The 19,310-nt window shown below is 33.8% G+C and overlaps 1 protein-coding gene across 5 annotated transcripts in view; it reads right to left on the bottom strand.

The window, feature by feature from the left end:
* The window catches only part of LOC101256303 (calcium-transporting ATPase 3, endoplasmic reticulum-type), an 86,400-nt gene extending 74,143 nt beyond the window's left edge, over positions 1–12,257 (bottom strand). For 3 of the 5 annotated variants that reach the window (XR_011210647.1, XM_004242901.5, XM_019214832.3), the window contains exons 1-9: positions 11,873–12,257; positions 11,749–11,799; positions 11,636–11,669; positions 10,292–10,309; positions 6,768–6,904; positions 5,751–5,825; positions 1,965–2,010; positions 975–1,034; positions 783–863 (exon numbers count right to left, since the gene is read on the bottom strand). Coding sequence is in view for 4 of the 5 variants with exons in the window: in XM_004242901.5 (XP_004242949.1) it covers positions 783–863; positions 975–1,034; positions 1,965–2,010; positions 5,751–5,825; positions 6,768–6,904; positions 10,292–10,309; positions 11,636–11,669; positions 11,749–11,799; positions 11,873–11,905 (535 nt within the window). In the remaining variant the exon portion in view is untranslated. Of the gene's footprint in view, positions 1–782; positions 864–974; positions 1,035–1,964; positions 2,011–4,955; positions 5,109–5,750; positions 5,826–6,767; positions 6,905–10,291; positions 10,310–11,635; positions 11,670–11,748; positions 11,800–11,872 lie in introns of those variants that run through there. The other 2 variants (XM_026031919.2, XM_026031918.2) reach the window with 2 other exon arrangements.
* Positions 12,258–19,310: the final 7,053 nt, after the last annotated feature.

Raw genomic sequence — 19,310 nt, 5'->3', positions numbered from 1 at the left:
GGCAGAACTGATTCATTTTACTTTTCATGCAATCTCATTGTATCAGTGAAACATTGTAGTTGGAGCATATAAACTTGAAGCGCCATATAATAGGCAGATACAAGTATAACACCTGCTAAGAACTCCGAATATTTCAAGAAAAGGTTTGCATATTGGCATTATAATAGTTTTTGTATTAGTAATTACTATTCCAAAAGTTAGTAACCCATCCATCATTTGTAAAGTTACGCAAATCTAATCTCAAGTCCCGTAATTAGTATTTTTATTTTTCTAACACCTAATAATTGATAACTTATCAAACTGATAACTTACAAGAAACATCGTGTACAGCTTTCATTCTTTAGTTATGATTTCCTATAATTTGATGTTAACAGCTATTAACTTACTTAAGATTTAAGATTGTTATTTTCATCAAACAAGGATTTATGACTGTTATTGTCAATAACATCAAATGATTACTTATTTTGCTCACTTCAATGTTAATTTTTGTAGCATAAGGTCTTAGATACATACTACTATAAAATATAAGTTGTTTGTGATGAAAATATCACGGATCATCTACTTCTATTTAAGATGGTACATTTGGAAATACTATAATAAACAATTAAACACAACTCCAACCTCCCAACATTATTATTGTTAAAGAGTTCACTGCATTCACATTATTTGTGATTCTTTTAACTCATGATGTGCATTCTCAATAAAACAAATGGCAATGGAAGGTCAAATTGCATAATCTGTTAAGCAATTAAAGGACATTATTATCTGTACGGACAGTGCACCTGTTAAAATTGCCTGATCAACACGTAAGTGATCGCTCAATATCTCGATCATTCTCATATCAGCTGGAATTTTACACCCAACTTCACATTTCATGGAAAGGCCACAAAGAAAAGATTAGTGCAAAATAAAAAGAGGATGAGCATGAAATCTTATACAATTTCCAGTTGATATAATTAAAAGACTCAACATACCACTCACTTCTACAATATCTCCAGGGACAAGGTCTGCTGCAGGTAATATCGAGAAACAACCTGATAGATCAAATTTCACATAATAGTTAATCACGATATGTTGAAATGTTAATCAACCAAGCACAAGAAAAAGAAATGACTGAAAGTGATATGTAAAAGCTCTCAAGATTTTGTTTAGCAGCAGGTAAAGGAATTCCACAATTCCATGCCTCAATGTACTGGATTGAAGGATGATGTGCAGATTTCATATGGAGATCAGAAGTCCAGCTAATGACAAACCAAGTCTGGCTAGCCCAACATGGAGTTGCAAAGCAAGGCTCCAGTGTATTCATAATGACATAGAGCTGGTGCAGATTATCATTTTCCTTTTCTCTTTTCTTTTTTTTCTTTTTGGCTATGACCTCATTTTCCCTTAAGACCTTCTGTTCCATGTTCTAATATACTTTGACTCTGAACGCCCACCAATGACAGGCCGTTTATCTAAAGTTCTCTTCTCCATTTTTCCAAAGAAGAACAGTTATTTGAGCTTGCAGCCTCATCCTTGACATACATATATACACTAAAGAGACTGTGCAGAGCTTTGGATAGCCTACACAAGTAACGCATTAACACATCTCTATACAGTTACCCACAACGATGCCAAAATGTGGATTTTCTCCTAAATAAGAGATACACAATCATACTATTTATATCCAACAAAAAAAGGACTTCGTCAAACATGCTTCAATAAAACAAAGATCATAACACCAAAGTATGAAGCACATTAAGGATGCAGAAGAACAATTTGAATTGTTTTAAACAATACAATCTTGTCTTACGTAAATGAGGTTTACATAAACATAGACTAAAAAATACATAAGCCAGAAGAAGAGACACAATTAACATGATCAGAATCATATTAGGCGCTTAAAAGGCTACCCATAAGCACTAATGGAAAAAAACAGCTTTCAACTGAAGAGGGGATTCAAAAGTAGGAAGAACTCAAATTACCATTGCGCAGGACAGTAGCAACGTCAGCTTGGTATGCACGTAGCTCCTACAATTAGGAAACGACTCTGTGAGTCAAATTTTCAAGCGTAAGTGATGAACGCGACAGATCATAACTACAAAAAATTGATTCACCTTATGAATATCAACATTTTCCTCCATGTAACATAGACAGTCACAATGCCAAATTCTAATGGAGAAAGATATACCATGACAGTAGAGGTGGAAAAAACCCATCCGGACTAAAATAGGCTGGCTATCAATAAAAGATCTGGTAGATCAGAATGGGCTGACCCAAAATGACCAGTCAAATAGATTTGATCATCATTGGGTTCAGACTTCAGACCATGTAACAAGAACTATTGAGGTGAAGCTAAACTAATATCATTGTTTTGTTTCAAATTATCTGCTATTGTAAATACGGCTCATTCTTTTTTTTGAACATTGGTAAAGTGTAAATACGGCTCATTCTTCTTTGCTAATGAAATAAACATGTGTGGTCTAACTTCATCATATGAAGATCAAGCTACCATCAACGGAATAATCACAAATCACAACAACATAATTTACGAAATGAATGACCCTGGGATTATCTTACCAGCTCTTACAAATATGAACCTTAACCTGGTTGACCAAGAAACTGCAAAGAATTTGACTTCTGCAGCCTGAGCAGCCTAAGAATGGTGTTAGAAATATTTGAGAAGAATATTATTGAATTGTGTATCTACATTATTACATTGAGACTCTATTTATAGACACTACATAAGACTCCTTTTCCAACTAGGACACTACAATACAATCTTTTTCTAAGTAGGATTCTATATACTATTTTGATTCATATTACTATTCTAAGTAGATTTGTATATATTAATCTTGTTCCTATTCTCATTCTAACACTCCCCATTAAGCTGGTGCATACAAGTAGTACGCACCTAGCTTGTTACAAATGTAATTGATACGAGGACCGATGCAGGGCTTAGTGAGATATTTGCAAGTTGATCACTTGAATTAACAAAATTGACTGTCAATCTCAATGTGCTTAGTCACAAAATTGGCAGTCAATCTCAATATGTTTAGTCTTCTCATGAAATACTGGAATTAATGCACAATGTCGATAAAACACATAGTGATAAATTCCTAAATTACAAAGTTAAACTTCCCAAACCAAGCTTGAAAAAATTGTTTTAGACCATAGTGACTTATGAAATCGACATACAAGGCTACTAAACTCCCCCTAGCAACATTAGGTGCTTGCTCCATATAGCCTTATTCACAATGCAGTGGACGCTGGAAAGTGCTCAAAAAATCTGGTATAAAATACATGGATCATCTTGGAATCAATGGATGAGTTGATATTAAACAAGAATGTCATTGAAAACTGGTCGAAACATGCACACGCGTCACAGTATTAGATTTGATGGCTGAACAATCTGAGAGATAAAATTACATAGGTAGGGTCGGAATGATGACATGACCTAGTGAGAAAGAAAATTATGTGTAGGATCCATACCGACGACACGACCCTACTAAAAAAATTTTATGGATAGGGTCGGAATGATGCCACAAACTTACGCAAATCAGATTTGAGTAGTTACCGAAAAGAAGCATGGAGCTACACAAATCAAATCTAAGGAGTCACCGAAAAGACACAACTCAGATATGAGAAAGTAGGTTGGAAAAAATCATGATACTACGCAAACTAATTATGAGAAGTAGTCAAAGAGATGCACAATGCTACACAAATCAGAAATGAAGTAGTCACCAGAAAGGTGGCAAGGTGCTACACAGTGTTATCAAATGCGCGCATTAAGCGCGCTTAAGCCCTGAAGCAAGGCTCAAAACGTGTTGAGCGTTCGCCTCGCTTTATGTGCACTTTAGTGTCGTCATCAAGGTTCTAAGGCAAATTTTTCCTTGCCAATGACCTCTTATGAAGAAGTGCCACTGAACAATTGATATTTCACTTTATAATAAAAAATAATTCAATTTCTTTGGTCATATATTTGTCATTCACGTTTATAATTATTAGTCTTGCATTAAACATATATATTTGTATTTTTTTCTCCCTTTGCGCCTTTTTTCATCAAAGTCCACGCTTTATTTGTGCTTTGCGCTTAAAGACCCCACCGACCTTAGAGCCTTTTTGCGCTTTTCGCTTTTGATAACACTGGCTTCTACATATAATAGAATTTAATGAGAAAGTAGTCAGTGGAAGGATGTCATGGTGCTAGACAAATACGATATGAAAATGTAATCACCAGAAAGAATGCACAATGCTACACAAACACTAACGGATATGGGGGTGACACAAAGCAGCCCTAGAAAGTCATCAAAAATTGACGCACTATGACTTGTCTAACTGAGTTTCTTCCCTTGAATATAGGGTTCATGCATATAACATTGGCCCTACTTTTGTTAACATAATCATTGGACAAACAGGAGACATATATGGGTAAAGCCACATGTTGGCGACGAAAGCTCTTTGATTCTCAACCTAGTACCGAGATCATAGAGGCTCTGATACTATGTGAAAAATATTAGTGAAGAATATTATTGAATTGCATCTATTATTACATTAAGACCCTATTTATATTATTACATTGAGACCCTACTGATAGCCACTATATTAGACTCCTTTTCTAACTAGGACACTACAATACAATACTTTTCTGAATAGGATTCTATATACTATTTCTACTCCTATTCCTATTCCTATTCCTATTCTAAGTAGGATTGTATATATTATCATGCACTATTCTTGTTGTAACCAATGGCAGAGCAATAATACTGTAAAATAATAGGAAAGAAAAAGTTGGGGTCATGTTGGGTGGGTTGGGTTAACCCGATAAATTACACATTTTGACCCAAGTAAATTTTGGGTTTTGGTTATGAAACATTTATTAGCTTGACCCATTTCGACCCGCCCAAAATTAAACTATCCTGCTCATTTGCACATCTACTTGACAGCATAAGAAATTACTAAACCTTAGTTTGCACCTTTTTTTCCTTTTTTCTTCTTTGTTTTAGGTGATCTCCAGTCAAGCAGCTCCAACTCAAAGTCAGTCTTAGATGAAACATCTGCTAGTAAAGCAGCTCCAACTATGAGTCGATCTTAGTTTGGAGCTCCATTGGTGTTTTTTGGTGGTTTAACTGCATAGTTTCGCCAACAAGTGGAGGTGATAATAGTGACGCATCGATAATGTTTAAATCAAGAAGAGACTCTGGTACGTTGAAATGAAGAAGAAAGAACAAAAAATGAATAAAAGAAGAAAAAACAAAAAAGTAGAAAGGTAAACAATAAAAGATTGTATTATGGCATATGTGTAACTAGTGTATGATGTCCAATCTAAAAGGGACACCTGTTAATTAGATTTATTTTGAGCATTTTTTTGCCCTCACAATCTTCCAGAAAATTAAATATACTTGCTCTTCCATGTCATCGCCACAAAGTTGAGTGTAAATGACTTTTGCAACAAGTCTAAGGGAAACTTGTGTATTTTTTCATTATAATACGATGTTAGGCACATGGAATAAAACAACATACCCAGTGAAAACCCACAAAGTGAGATTAAGCACATAGAAGAAGAGTTTCTAAATTCATTTTTTACATCCTCTAGTGAAAATGACCCGAATAAGAAAATAAAGCCAGGATATACAAGAAAGGGGACACATGTTGATCAAGAAGATAAGAACTCAACCTACTAAACAGAGACAGAAATCGAAAGAATAACCTGAAAATTAGAACACTAGCACAGCAATGTCACTATTTCTACACTCAACTGAATATCATACCTCAAGAGCCTTTTCAGCATTTGTTTCTGTGATAACCCCGACCGCTGCATTTGCAGCCAATATCATCAAGATAACCTATAAACATCACTTGTGATTATGGTAAAACAAGGAGGAATTCATAAATGATATGAATTTTGTTCTTCAGCAGTACCACCAGAAGACTTTTCTTGGCACTTTCTAGCATCCTTTCTTTCAATAAATATGAGATCATGTTCACTGTATTATAATGAATTATTACTTTAGAATTATTTTTGCCAAGCTAGTTCTTCCTATTCATATTTTTTCGTGCTGCTATTATACAACCAAAACATGACCCATTTATACTACAAGAAAAAAAGAAAAAAAGTACATCAAGCGCTTAAATCACAAAGGAAACAATGATGAAAAAGTTTAGATTACAATGTTGTCACAAGGCAATCTAGAACAGTTATTATAGTGCCAGAAGTGATCAAAGATGTAGAATTTCATGGAACAGAAAAGAGATGTAGACTTTTCTCTGCTTTTCCATGTTTGGTAGACTCTCCCCTAAACAATGGAAGCCTTTCTAATTCTCCGAGGTACCTAGAACAGAGCGTCAATGTGCAACCATGAGCTCTCAACCCATTTGAACCATATTTCTCTTTTGGACAACGTCTCTGTGATGCCAAAAAACTAACCCCCCCCCCCCGGATCTAAAATAATTTTAAATATCCATGGTAGATAAAAGGCTTTAAAGAAAAAAAATGAAAATGGCTGCTCCTGCAATCAAATACCACCAGAGAGGGGTAGCCAGAAGTCCTTACTCCTTAAGGGACCCTAGCTGATATCCATGAGAAAACAAGGCCTGGGAGCAGAACTGGAAGTATTTTTTAGTAAGAGAGATATGTGGGTCATATTGTCCTTAAATCATTAGACATTTATGTTTGGTAAAAGAAAAATTCCCCCGAATTACACTCCCACTCCATCCCCTAATGGCAGTAAGGAAAAGAAGTCAAGTTAGCCTAATGACAGTAAGAAAGAGAAGTCAAGTTTGCTTACAGAAGGTTCAATGAAGGCTGATATTACCGTCTCTCCATTAGCAAGTGCCAAAAAAAAGGAAATAAAAGCAGCTGCAATTAGAATCTTAACAAGCAAATCATTAAATTGCTTCAGCACCAACTTCCAGAAAGGAGTGCCTGCAATAGATAATAATAATATTAATAATAACAATAAGTAGACAGAGCTAAGCAACAATGTACCAATTATTACGTAGCAAAAGATAATTGTCCCAATTAATAAGCACAATGCTTAAAATTTATTCAACTGAATTGTTGAAACCAGCAATAGCTTGGTTCAGTCAATAAGTAATGGTGTGGGTCATCAAACACCAGGATTCAGCTGAGACTATATCATAGGTACACACTCCACGAATAATAATTCATATTTCAGAACACTGCAAATTCCCCTATTACTGAAAGCAATGGGAATACTGTTAGAAGATATGGGAATCAGAGAGATTATTGGAATGTCACTTTTGTGAAGAAGAGGCAGAGGCCTGGACCTAATAGATTTAGATAGGTATTCATATTTTACACATATGCTGGAACACGGAGAGAGGTCTGGCAACAACGCAAGGAGATGAAGTTTGAAGAAATCTAGGCGCTTCTTTTATTTCCCTGATCTCAAAGAAAAGTGGGACTTTGGAATTACAGGTCTTTACTCTTTAGACCAATCAGCTTGTTAGTATGTATAAGAGACTGAAACGGATGAATTATGCCCAGCTTCCTTATTCACAGAAGTCTTTATCTCAGGAAAGAAAATCTCCAATTAGGTTCCAATTGCAAATGAATACCTAGACTAAACAAAGAGAAGGAAATTGAGGGACCATTTAGCAAACAAGACATTAATAAAGCCCTTTTCTACCAAGCTCATCATTCAAAAAATAATTTTATAAGGAGAGGCGAATTTCAAGTAAGTCCTTATTGCTAATTTGTGCGCCTAGATTGAACATAAAGAGGAGAAAATAGGGGAATCATTTTAATTAAGACATAGAAAATCCCTAGACCCGATTAGGTTGGAATATCCTCATCTCAGTTCTAGAGAAAATGAAGTGTGGAAGTAGAGAAAGAGGTCTTAATGCACAAATGAAGTCCTCAGTCTTGTTGCATGGCCAGGGTGGAGGCTTCTTTCGATCTTCTAGAGGCCTTGGACAAGATGATCCATTTACCCTTATTATAATTGTGATGGATAGTCTTAGTCCTCATTTGTTTGCACTTAATGGAGGTCGAAATTTGAATGATTTGAATATTAGATTATTAACTGCGACTGTTTTTTCTACTTAAGAATCACTTAATGGGTCAGAATGAATCAGACCTACGACAGAGTCTTAATCTCATTCAGATTCTTTTAAATACAGACTTCTATTAAAGTTCGTTCCATATATTTTCTTTTGCAAAAAAATCATGCCTCTCTTTCTCCAACCATCAACTATCCATGCTCTTTCCCCTTTTTATTTCAACAACATTTAATTCTTGATCGTATTGCTTGGTCATCAATAATTGATAAAAATTATTTGCAAAAATTAGTAAAAGATGATGAGAATTTTCTTTTAATAACTTCTAACAATTATTTTTGTTAATATAATTTTGTTATGTACAGAAGATAGTTTCACTTTATTTTTAAAAATTATAAGATTTATCTTTATATTTTCGAAAATTTTAATTATTATTAAATAATAATTTTATTTTTTCTCAACTAATGTTTTTTAATATTTTGTTGATATAATGTTTAACTACAACTTTCTTTCAAGTATATTACTTATTGTGTTTACATATTGATAAACAATTTATATTCACAAGTTTAAAACAAACGATCTTTATCATTCAGTGTTCAGATCGAAAAACCAGATCTTGATCACTTAGATGTGCATTTAGCTTCAAATGAGGTCTTAGTAGAACTAAGGATGAAAGAATGGGGTAGATAACTAGCTTCACGGTAAGAAGGATCCATGACAGTAAGTGAGATTTCCAGCATCCACTTTGCAGATGACACATTGTTTTCGCGTGATTACAAGGATGATCAGATAAAAGATATTAGAGTAGTCTTATTGGCCTTTAAAGTAGCATGTTGGTTGCATGTCAATTTTTGAAAAAAGTAGCTATTCTTCTAGGAGGAACATCACAATATGGTGTGCTGTCAAGTCTCTTTTGAGGCTTGCTTAAGACTTTTAGCTCAGAAAAGCTCACCAAGGGTGCTTTGTGTCGCTTAAGATGCACTTCAGTGTAGGCAGCGCAAACTAAGCCATGTGCCTCATTGTCCATGAGTTCTATCTTGAATAAAGAGGCACTAACCAATAAAGATTGGTACATTATCAACATCAGGCATACCACTAGAAGCAAAGCATAAAAGTGAAGTGTAGGGTGTAGAGTGTTACAACTTTAGAAAGAATCTTAACCACCTGAAAGATGTGTTACATATCCTCTAAGAATGACTGACTTAGATAAATATGGAGTTGAGTAAAATCTCGGACCTGTTTATTTCTCACATAATTAGACGGGACATTTTCTGGAATAGAAAGAAAATAAAAGAGGAAAAGTTAGTCATGCAAAGTGGAAAAATCTGTGACCACGATAGGAAGGGGGAAGGGCATCAGATACCTAATCTACAATATAAAGTTGTCTAGGGAAGTGGGTATGGGGATTTTGCAATGGCAAAAGAAAAACTTAATTGAAACTAAATGATCAGAATGAAAGGAAGTTGCCCCCTAAACCAGCACGGCAATAACCACATTTTGAGGAGTGAACCTATGGAAACACATGAATCAAAGATGGATTTAAAAAAAAAATTAAGCCGAGGATGGGAGAAACTTTCGGTGGCAACTTGCAATAGAGATGGATTTTGATTTGATGTTTGGATTTTGGACACTTGTCACTCAAGAGAGATTTCTAGATCTATACATATTTCAAGAGAATCCGGATGCCATGATGGCTTAGAATTGTAAAAACAACCGAGCTCAGTGTAGCAACGTTAAGTTCAGAGGAAAATGCAATTATTAGGACTGGACGAGAAAATAAACGCTTACTTTACTGCAAATCATTTTGCATTTTATCATCACCAAAATGAAATAATATAAAAGAGAAAGGCATGCATTCTTTTTTTAAGAAAAATATCAAGAAAGGCATGCATTCTATCGTCACCAAATAAAATAATATTTTTATTTATTTGTCTGTCTCGAATATTTGGGGTGCATACAACATATAACATAATTGTGTAGACTGTAGAGTACTGACGAATATGGTTAATTCATATCTTATGTACCATATGCTCATCTAGAAAAAGCTCTTGTAGTACAATATCAGTCAAGCATTCACTGGTTTTCCTATCGTTGTAACAAATGCTAATAAAATGTGACTCCATCAAAAGTTCAGGTATTTTACTATAGCAATAAAATAAAACACAAGAATAAAATCTCCTTAACTAAAGCGAAGCTGGCTTGCTGATTATGAATGTCTCTACCCTATTTTAGATGCAACCTAATTATATGTGTCTGATAGAGAGAGAGAGGGAAAGGAAAGAGAACTTACTTTTTTCTTGAGGCAACACTGAGAAAATTCATGAAACATGCAACCAAAGAGAAAATTAATTAGAGAAGACAAAATCAGGCAAATGACAAGCATATAGAGTAACACATAACAAAACACATGCATAATTATTTTAAAATTATGACATATTAATCTGATTCCGGTACTACTTTGTTTTGAAGATAAATCTTACCACAACAGATACCAATTAGAAAGAAAAACATTTTTATTAGTATGAAATTAAAAAAAAAAACTATGGCGTCCGAGACAGAATAAAATTGAGTGATTCTTTAGGCGTATCACAGTGGCCTCTCCTCAAATAAACAACACATCATCCTGGCCATTAGAACATTATTCTGTTCATGACAATCCAGTATCATAAGGCCGTGCAAAACATGCCCTCACAGTCTCAAAGAATACTGCTTAGTGGTCAACAAAGTAGACACATAACATGGAACACCACTGTTCAAATCTAACACAGACATAAACACTCAAAGCAATGACTTCCAATCTACCTAAAGTTTGATAACAGAATTATCCATACAATTGCAGGTAGGATTGCAGGAACCGGGTGGAATAGTTGAGATGTAAGTTGATGCAGACACCATTGTTATCATACCAATTATAGTTGAGATGCAAGCTAGTAGTATAACATTAACATTCTGTAGCTTCATAACTCTTGGGTCCACAAACTTGATTATATACTCACAACCATACCGGTTATGCAACCAACATTAACTAGTTGCTCAATCAAATCATCAACTTCTATCCATTGTTAGCTAAAATTACAACACAATTGGAAGATAGCAGCTATCTAAGCATCATAACAACATTTGGAACCGAAATCTCTTGGACATAGGATGATCTCCTAATCTTGCAAGAATTCTGGTAAAATTAACTAAACTAGAAGATCTTAACTCTATGAATCTTTTGTTCTTCTCAAAATAACCTGGCCAAAAGAATCCTCACCAACCTTAGGGACCAAAGATAGGAATGTCCACTAGCCCAATGTATAGTGATAAACTGTGGACATGCCTAAATTGTTCCGCTTACTGAATTTAAGGGCACAAAGTAGTCAATTTGCATGCATTCTTTTCCTGGTTTATTCCTGTAACCTCATACTTGTCAAAATTCATAAGCAAATAGAGATACAAGATGGCAATACAACATGGAGCCTAGGCAATTAAGTTTGTGATATTATAGGTACTACAACTTATATTTTTTTATTGTAAAATAAGCAAATATTCTCAAAACGCAGACATGCACATGAGCTACGTTGTTCAGTTATTTGAAAATGCCACCGTTGTAAGAACATAACACTTGAGAAGTAAGGGAAACAATGATTACCATTTTTGCCATATGAGTGTGCATGTTGTGTAACCTGGGAAACAAAAGAAAAAAAAAGAATTAGGGGTATTGAATTGGATCCTTCCCAAGTAGTTTGGCCACTGAAATTGCACCTGTAAATCTGTAAGACCTTTAGTTGGATCCACCGCGAAGAATTCAAGAACCTGGAAATGGAATTGCAGCATTGGCATTCAAGGTATATTCTTGTTTAACCAGAAACAGGAGAATTTAGGATACCTCTGAAACAGATCGGGCGTAAGCGTCCTCCATTGAAGGAGGTCAGGTCAGGTCAGGTTACGTCAGGTCAGTTTCTTCTGAAATTGAACAGTGTTTTTGACTCTTTGATGATCTTGTGCAACTGGTGCCTGCTGGGATGATCTTCGGCAACTCTAGTAAAGCGAGATCTGATAAAAGTGACTGTTTTCTTCACATACACACACAACGTTATTATTATTTTTTTATCTTTATAATTAGTCTAGGGTTTATACGGATGGGTGCATTTCATAAAATTTGATTAATTTTGCTTCTGTAGTAAAATATTAGCAATATGAAATTACTAACACAAATATATAGATAAAATATATAGGAGAATGTTTGATTAATTTTGCTTCTGTTGTAAAATATTAGCAATATGAAAGTATTAACACAAATATATAGATAAAATATATAGGATAATGTTTTCTTACTTCTTTGTACTTTTCGATTGATCCTTTGATAAAATAATCATTGCCTATTTATAGTATAAAATATCTCTTCAAAGTTACATGAATTAAAATGTTCATTTATTTCGTACATGAACTTTAAAAGAGTTATGGATGAGTTTTGAAGTGAGTTACAAATGACATCCACCTTAATGCATTTATAACACTTCTGCTTGGATGTCCATAGATAATGTGTCTCGTTAAAACCTTATTAGGAAAAATCATGTGGGAAAAGCCTAGTGAAGGAAAAAGAGTACAACATCTTATAATACGCCTTGAGTGCTGCCTCATTAAAAACTTTCCAGGAAAACTCAATGGGACAAAACCATGGCTAAGGGAAAAAGAGTATAGCGCGTATTTACTCTCCCTGATGAAGAACTTATTTGATATCTTGGAGACGACGCATCTCAATCCTATATCTTAACTTCTCAAATATTGATGTTGTCAATGCTTTAGTGAATAAATCTGCAAGATTATCACTCGAACGAATCTATTGAACATTTATCTCACCATTTTGTTGAAGATAATGTGTGAAAAAGAACTTAGGTGAAATATGTTTTATTCGATCTTCTTTAATATATCTTCCCTTAATTGTGCAATGCAAGCAACATTATATTCATACAATGTTGTTGGAATCTTTGTTTGCACAGAAACACCGAATAATTGCAAAATAGTGTTGAGTCATTGATCTCAACTGCACACACTCCCGACTGGCTTCATGAATAGCTATTATATCTACATGATTTGAAGACGTAGCAACTATTGTTTGCTTTATTTAACGCCATGATATAGTTGTACCTCCGTATGTGAATAAATAGCATGTGTGAGATCGGGCTTTATATGAATCAGACAAATATCCTGCATCAGCATAAGCAATCAACTCTGGCTTGGATGCATTAGAATACAACACTATCATATCAATTGTTCCTTGAAGATATCTGAATGTATGCTTAACATCTTTCAAATGTCTTCTTGTTGGACATGAGCTGAATCTCGACAATAAACAAACTGCAAAACAAGTATCTGGTTGGGTATTGTTGACAAGGTACATTAGTGCCCCAATTGAGATATGTTGTTTCATCATCAAAAACCTCTTCATCACTTTCTTGAGGTCGGAATGAATCTTTATTTATATCTAGAGATCTCACAACCATCGGGGTACTCAATGGGTGTGATTTATCCATGTAAAATCTTTTCAAAACCTTTTCAATATATGTTGATTGATGGATAAATATTTCATTTGACAAATGTTTAATTTGAAGGCCAAGACAAAATTTTGTCTTACCAAAATTTTTCATTTCAAATTATTTCTTCAAACACTCAATGACTTTTGAAAGCTCTTTAGGAGTTCCTATAATGTTCAAATCATCAACATAAACAAATATTATTACAAATTCAGATTTTGACCTTCGTATAAAAATACAAGGATAAATAGGGTCATTCTTGTATTCTTCTTTTAGCAAACATTTCCCAAGACGATTATACCACATTCGCCCTGATTGTTTTAATCCATATAAGAATTTCTGAAGCTTTATTGAACAACTTTCTTTTGAATTTTTATATGCTTCAAGCACTTTAAATGCTTCAAGGATTTTCATAAAAATATTGTGGTCTAGTGAGCCATATAAATAAGTTGTGACAACATCCATTAGATGCATTTCAAGCTTTTCATGAACTGTCATATTTATCATATACCTGAAGGTAATTGCATCTACCACAGGAGAATATGTCTCCTCATAATCAATGTCAGACCTTTGTGAAAATCCTTGTGTCACAAGTCGTGCTTTATATCTTACAACTTTACCATTTTCATTGCGTTTTTGCACAAAAATTCATTTATGCCCCACTGGCTTGATACCTTCAGGTGTTCGGACTATTGGTCCAAAAAAATCACGTTTTTCAAGTGAAGCCAATTTTGTTTGAATTGCTTCCTTCCAGTTTGGACAATTATTCTGTCTACACTCATTGACAAATCTTGGTTCCAAATCCTCTTTTTGTTGCATTATTTCAATTGCAACATTATAGGCAAAAATATTATCCACCACAATATTATTTCGATTCCACATTTTTCTCGTCGAGACATAATTTATAGATATTTCCTCATTCTCATTATTTTCAAGTACATGAACCTCATTTGTGGTGTCATCATTTATTATGCCTCAAAGAGCTTCATGAGCAATTGCCTCTATATTATGATCATCATCTTGATCATTTATTCTTTTTCTTTTTCGAGGATTTTTATCCTTGGAATCAATTGGTCTACCACGTTTTAAACGTGGTCCAGACTCATTCGTCTTAACATTTTGTCCTAGAGGGACATCAACTCGAACTTGAGTATTAACAGCTCGAATATATGATTTAGTAACCCGTGGAAGGTTAGTAAATGCGTTCGACAGTTGATTTGCAATATTCTGTAAATAAATTATCTTTTGAACTTCTTGCTCACACTGATTTTTTCGAGGATTTGAACGAGACAGTGAAAGTGAATTCAAATCTATCTCATTTTCAACTGCTTTTGTTCTCCCCCTGATGTTGGATAAACTGATTCATCAAAATGACAATCAACAAACCTTGCCATAAATAAATATCCAGTTCTAGGTTCCAAATATTTTATAATAGAACGAGATTCATACCCAACATATATCCCCAACATTCTTTGGGGACCCATCTTTGTGTGTTGTAGTGGAGCAATTGGAACATATATCGGACAATCAAAGATTGTAAGATGGAAAATGTTTGGCTCCTGACCAAAAACCAATTGTAATGGGGAGATGTCATGATAACTGGTTGGCCTTATGCGCACAAGTGCTTCTGCATGCAAAATAGCATGCCCCCAAACCGAAACAAACAACTTTGTTCTCATGATCAATGATCTAGCTATCAATTGAAGACGTTTAATCAATGACTCTGCTAAGCCATTTTGAGTATGAACATGTGCAACAAGATGTTCAACGGTTATTTCAGTATGCAAACCATAATCATTAAATGCCTGAGATGTAAACTTACCAGCATTATCAAGACGAATTATTTTTATTGCATAATTTGGAAATTGTATTTTTAACCTTATTATTTGAGCCAACAACCTCGCAAAAGCCATATTGCGAGTTGATAATAAGCACACATTAGACCATCTTGTAGATGCATCTACCAAGACCATATAATATTTAAATGGTCCACATGCAGGGTGAATAGGTCCACATATATCACCCTGTATCCGTTCCAGAAATGCAGGGGATTCCACCCCAACCTTAGCCACTGATAGTTTGATAACCGACTTTCCTTGTGAACAAGCACCACAAAAGAATTCATTTGATTGAAGAACATTTTGGTTCCTCAGAGTATGCTCATGTGAATTCTCAATTACTTTGCGCATCATATTATAATCGGGATGACCCAACAGATCGTGCCAAATGATAAAATCATTACAATCAGTAAACCTTTTGTTTACTAGGGTATGTGATTCTACTGAACCAATATTTGTATGGTACAACCCTGAAGAAAGTGCTGGCAATTTTTCATGCACAATTTTTTTATCTGCATTTATTGTTGTAATATAAAGGTATTCCACCTTTCCTTCATTCGCAGTCTCAACATGATAGTCATTTTGTCGAATAACCTTGAAACATAACAAGTTCCTATGAGACTTACTACGATACAATGCATTATCAATTACCAATAATGTTCCTCCAGGTATTAATAAGGTCGCTCTTCCTGAGCTCTCAATAAATTTTATACTACCGGATATTGTATAAACATATGCCTTTTTCATTATCAAACGAGAGAAATATTTATTTTCTCTTAGTATCGTATGAGTTGTGGCAATATCCAGATGACACATATCTCCACTACTCATCTTGGATCCAACTGAAGACTGGAAAATTTTATTTATCTTCACATGAATAAAAATACATAATAAAAGTACGAAATTTAGCAAAAGAAATCTTAGGTACATAAACTTTAATTAAGACATTAAAAATACATAAAAACATTATTCATTTCCTAGTTCAATTATCAATCTCAGTTGTGATCCCCAAAGAAGTCCTTAGCTTTCAGATGAGTAATATTGTCGAGCCCATCAAAAGCATCATCTTTCAATGCTAAGTTTGCCTCAACATTCTCAATATATTTTTGAGAAGATCCTGCCTGAATATCATCTACTCGGGCTTTAGAAGAGGAGGTGTCACCTTTTTTTCTTCCCTTTTAAAGAAATTTTGATACGACCTAACAAAATGCTCAGGTGCCCGACATTCATTTTTTCAGTGACCTTTAAGGCCACAACGATGACAGTGATCGCCCTTTCCTTTAGAAGGATTATTTTGAGAACCTATATTGTTCTCCCTTTTGTTATGGACACCACCTCGACGATTATTATATTGTCTTTTGCCTATTTCACGCCCACGCACATTGTCATGGCCTTGATTATTTTGTCTTATTTCAGACTCGCCATGTGATTCAATCGCGTGTGCATCCGGTAATAGAGCACTTCCAGCAGGACAATCTTCGTGATTTTCTATAAAAGGTCATTATGTTGCTCAACCACCAAAAGACATGAGATAAGTTTAGAGTATCTCTGAAAACCTTTTTCACGATATTGCTGTTGTAATTCATATTAGAGGCATGAAAGTTGTTAGTGTCTTTTCCAACATGTCCTCATCTTTTATTGTTTCCCCACATAATTTCAATTGGAAAGTTATTCTAAATACAACAAAGTTATACTCAATTTCGGTTTTATAATCTTGAAACCATTAGTGCATTCACTCATAATTTCAGCATCAAGTACCCATGACAAATAATTCTTTCCAGAAATGTCAAGTGCCACAAATTCAAGTTTTGACAAATTCGACATGATGAAAACTATCATAAAATAATGGAGTTAATATTATGATGTTGGTTTCTTTGTAATAAATTGTAAATAATGTTCAAATGATAAACTATAATATGATTATCTAATAAATTATATGTTACATGCATGCACATTGAATGTCTAAAAAATATATAAACTAATGACGTATTGAAACAATAGATTTAATATGTAATTTTAATTGTTATATAGTATTAACGTCAATTTTTTTAAGAGTTTCAATCCATATTTAATACAATAATATTCTTTTTTATGACACACACCAACATATTACCATAATGTATAAAAATAGTTATTTTAACTAGCATGCTATCATATTACTTTAGTAATTAATTTATAGTTATAAGTTAGTAAATAACATAACAATATAAATCTGTAACGTACTGATTATTATGCCAAATAAAGTATAATAGCTAAATCAAGTTATATATGCAGTAGTCAAATTATAGATTAAACATTTATGCAAATCCTATTAAAGATGTTATAAACACATGAATATATACCTGACTCTAAAAGAAAGTTGATTAATTTATAGGAATTAATTTCGAATTAAGTATGTGTCAATTGGTTAGAGATCGTGTTGATAATGTGTTGTAAAATATTAGCAATATGAAATTATCTAAGATAATGAATATATAGATAAAATATATAGGAGAATGCTTTCTTATTTCTTTCTTCTGTACTTTTCGATTGATCCTCTAATAAAATAATCATCGCCTATTTATAGTACAAAATATCTCTTCAAAGTTACATGAATTAAAATGTTCATTTATTTCGTACATGAATTTCAAAGAGAGTTACAGATCAGTTTTGAAGTGAGTTACAAATGACATCCACATTAATGCATTTATAACAACTTCATAATTGTATTCCTTATTTATATGTCTCATCTAGAGGCTATTCGATAATAATAATAATTATTATTATTAGATAACCTTTTATGTATTTACAAATAAGTTTCTCTCTAAAAAATTCTATGTTAATTTCCATATTGAGTCGTTTCAAAGAAACTTTTCATGATTCTGGGATCTTCATATTAACCTCCTTCTCATTTAAGTTTTCCACACTGGAAAAGATTTGTACAAGGTGGAACTTATGTGACGTGTTGACACAGTGTATCATCACACTTTCTCCCACTTGATGTTATGGCAATCACGATGCATTACTATTTTGTAAACTTTTAGATCTTATTTTTTATAGAGTTATTGTCCTCAAGTGCTTAAGTTGTGTTATAAACTAATACCCTTGAGTTTCAAGTATATAGATTGAGAAATAAAACTAGGACACTAACTAACAGGCAAAAAGGAACAAAATAAGCTGAATAAATGAAGAAGGGCGAGCCTGAGGATCGCCAAGAGCACTCGACGTATCCTCACTTGACCGCCTAATGTTCCAGTGTGTCAAGCCCCGAAGAAATAAACAAAATTGGCAATAAGAAAGGAGCAGCCGACGAATCGTCGAGCAGTTCCGTGAAGCAAAGACAGATCGTCCAAAGTTGCAAACCTCGAGGATGCTGAATGTTAAGGCAATTAGGCAGATGAAGAGGTCAAAGGGTGGCTGGCTCAATGAATGGTTCGGCCAACCCGACTTACTTCACCTAGTGGTCCTTCATAGCTTATTTTCGGCGACTATAAATTACATTTTGAACATTACTTTTGTATCGAGTTTTATCAAATTTTAGAGTATTATTATTCCATTTTTAGTCTAAAATAGTTTTCTCTAAAGTTTCAAAGTAGACTTGAAGGTTTAAGTCTCAATTTGGAGATCTTTTCAAGTGGGTTTCAAATTTTCTTCAAATTGGATTGGTTTAGTTAAATAAGTCTTGGTTTGATTTTTGGTGACAGATCGACTAAGGGCTGGTCAAATCCTCTTCAAAATGTAATTAAGTAAATCTGAGACCAAATTAAGATTTTTTGAAACTTTTTAATCTTTCATAAAAACAAAAAGGGAACACTTCATTTTTGAATTTTTATAATTCAATCCAAACCATTTAAAAAAATCTCTTATTCTTCTACTTGTCTTACCGTTCTCTCTTCAGTTATTCTTCTTCCTTAAAAATTCGATAATCTGACTATCTCCATTATCTTCTTCTCCGACTATCTCTATTATCTTC

The sequence above is a fragment of the Solanum lycopersicum genome, chromosome 7, assembly GCF_036512215.1.
Source record: "Solanum lycopersicum chromosome 7, SLM_r2.1".
NCBI classification, from domain to species: Eukaryota; Viridiplantae; Streptophyta; class Magnoliopsida; order Solanales; family Solanaceae; genus Solanum; species Solanum lycopersicum.
The sequence above is the reverse complement of the archived record's forward strand: the minus strand, read 5'-3'. Positions and strand labels throughout refer to the sequence as shown.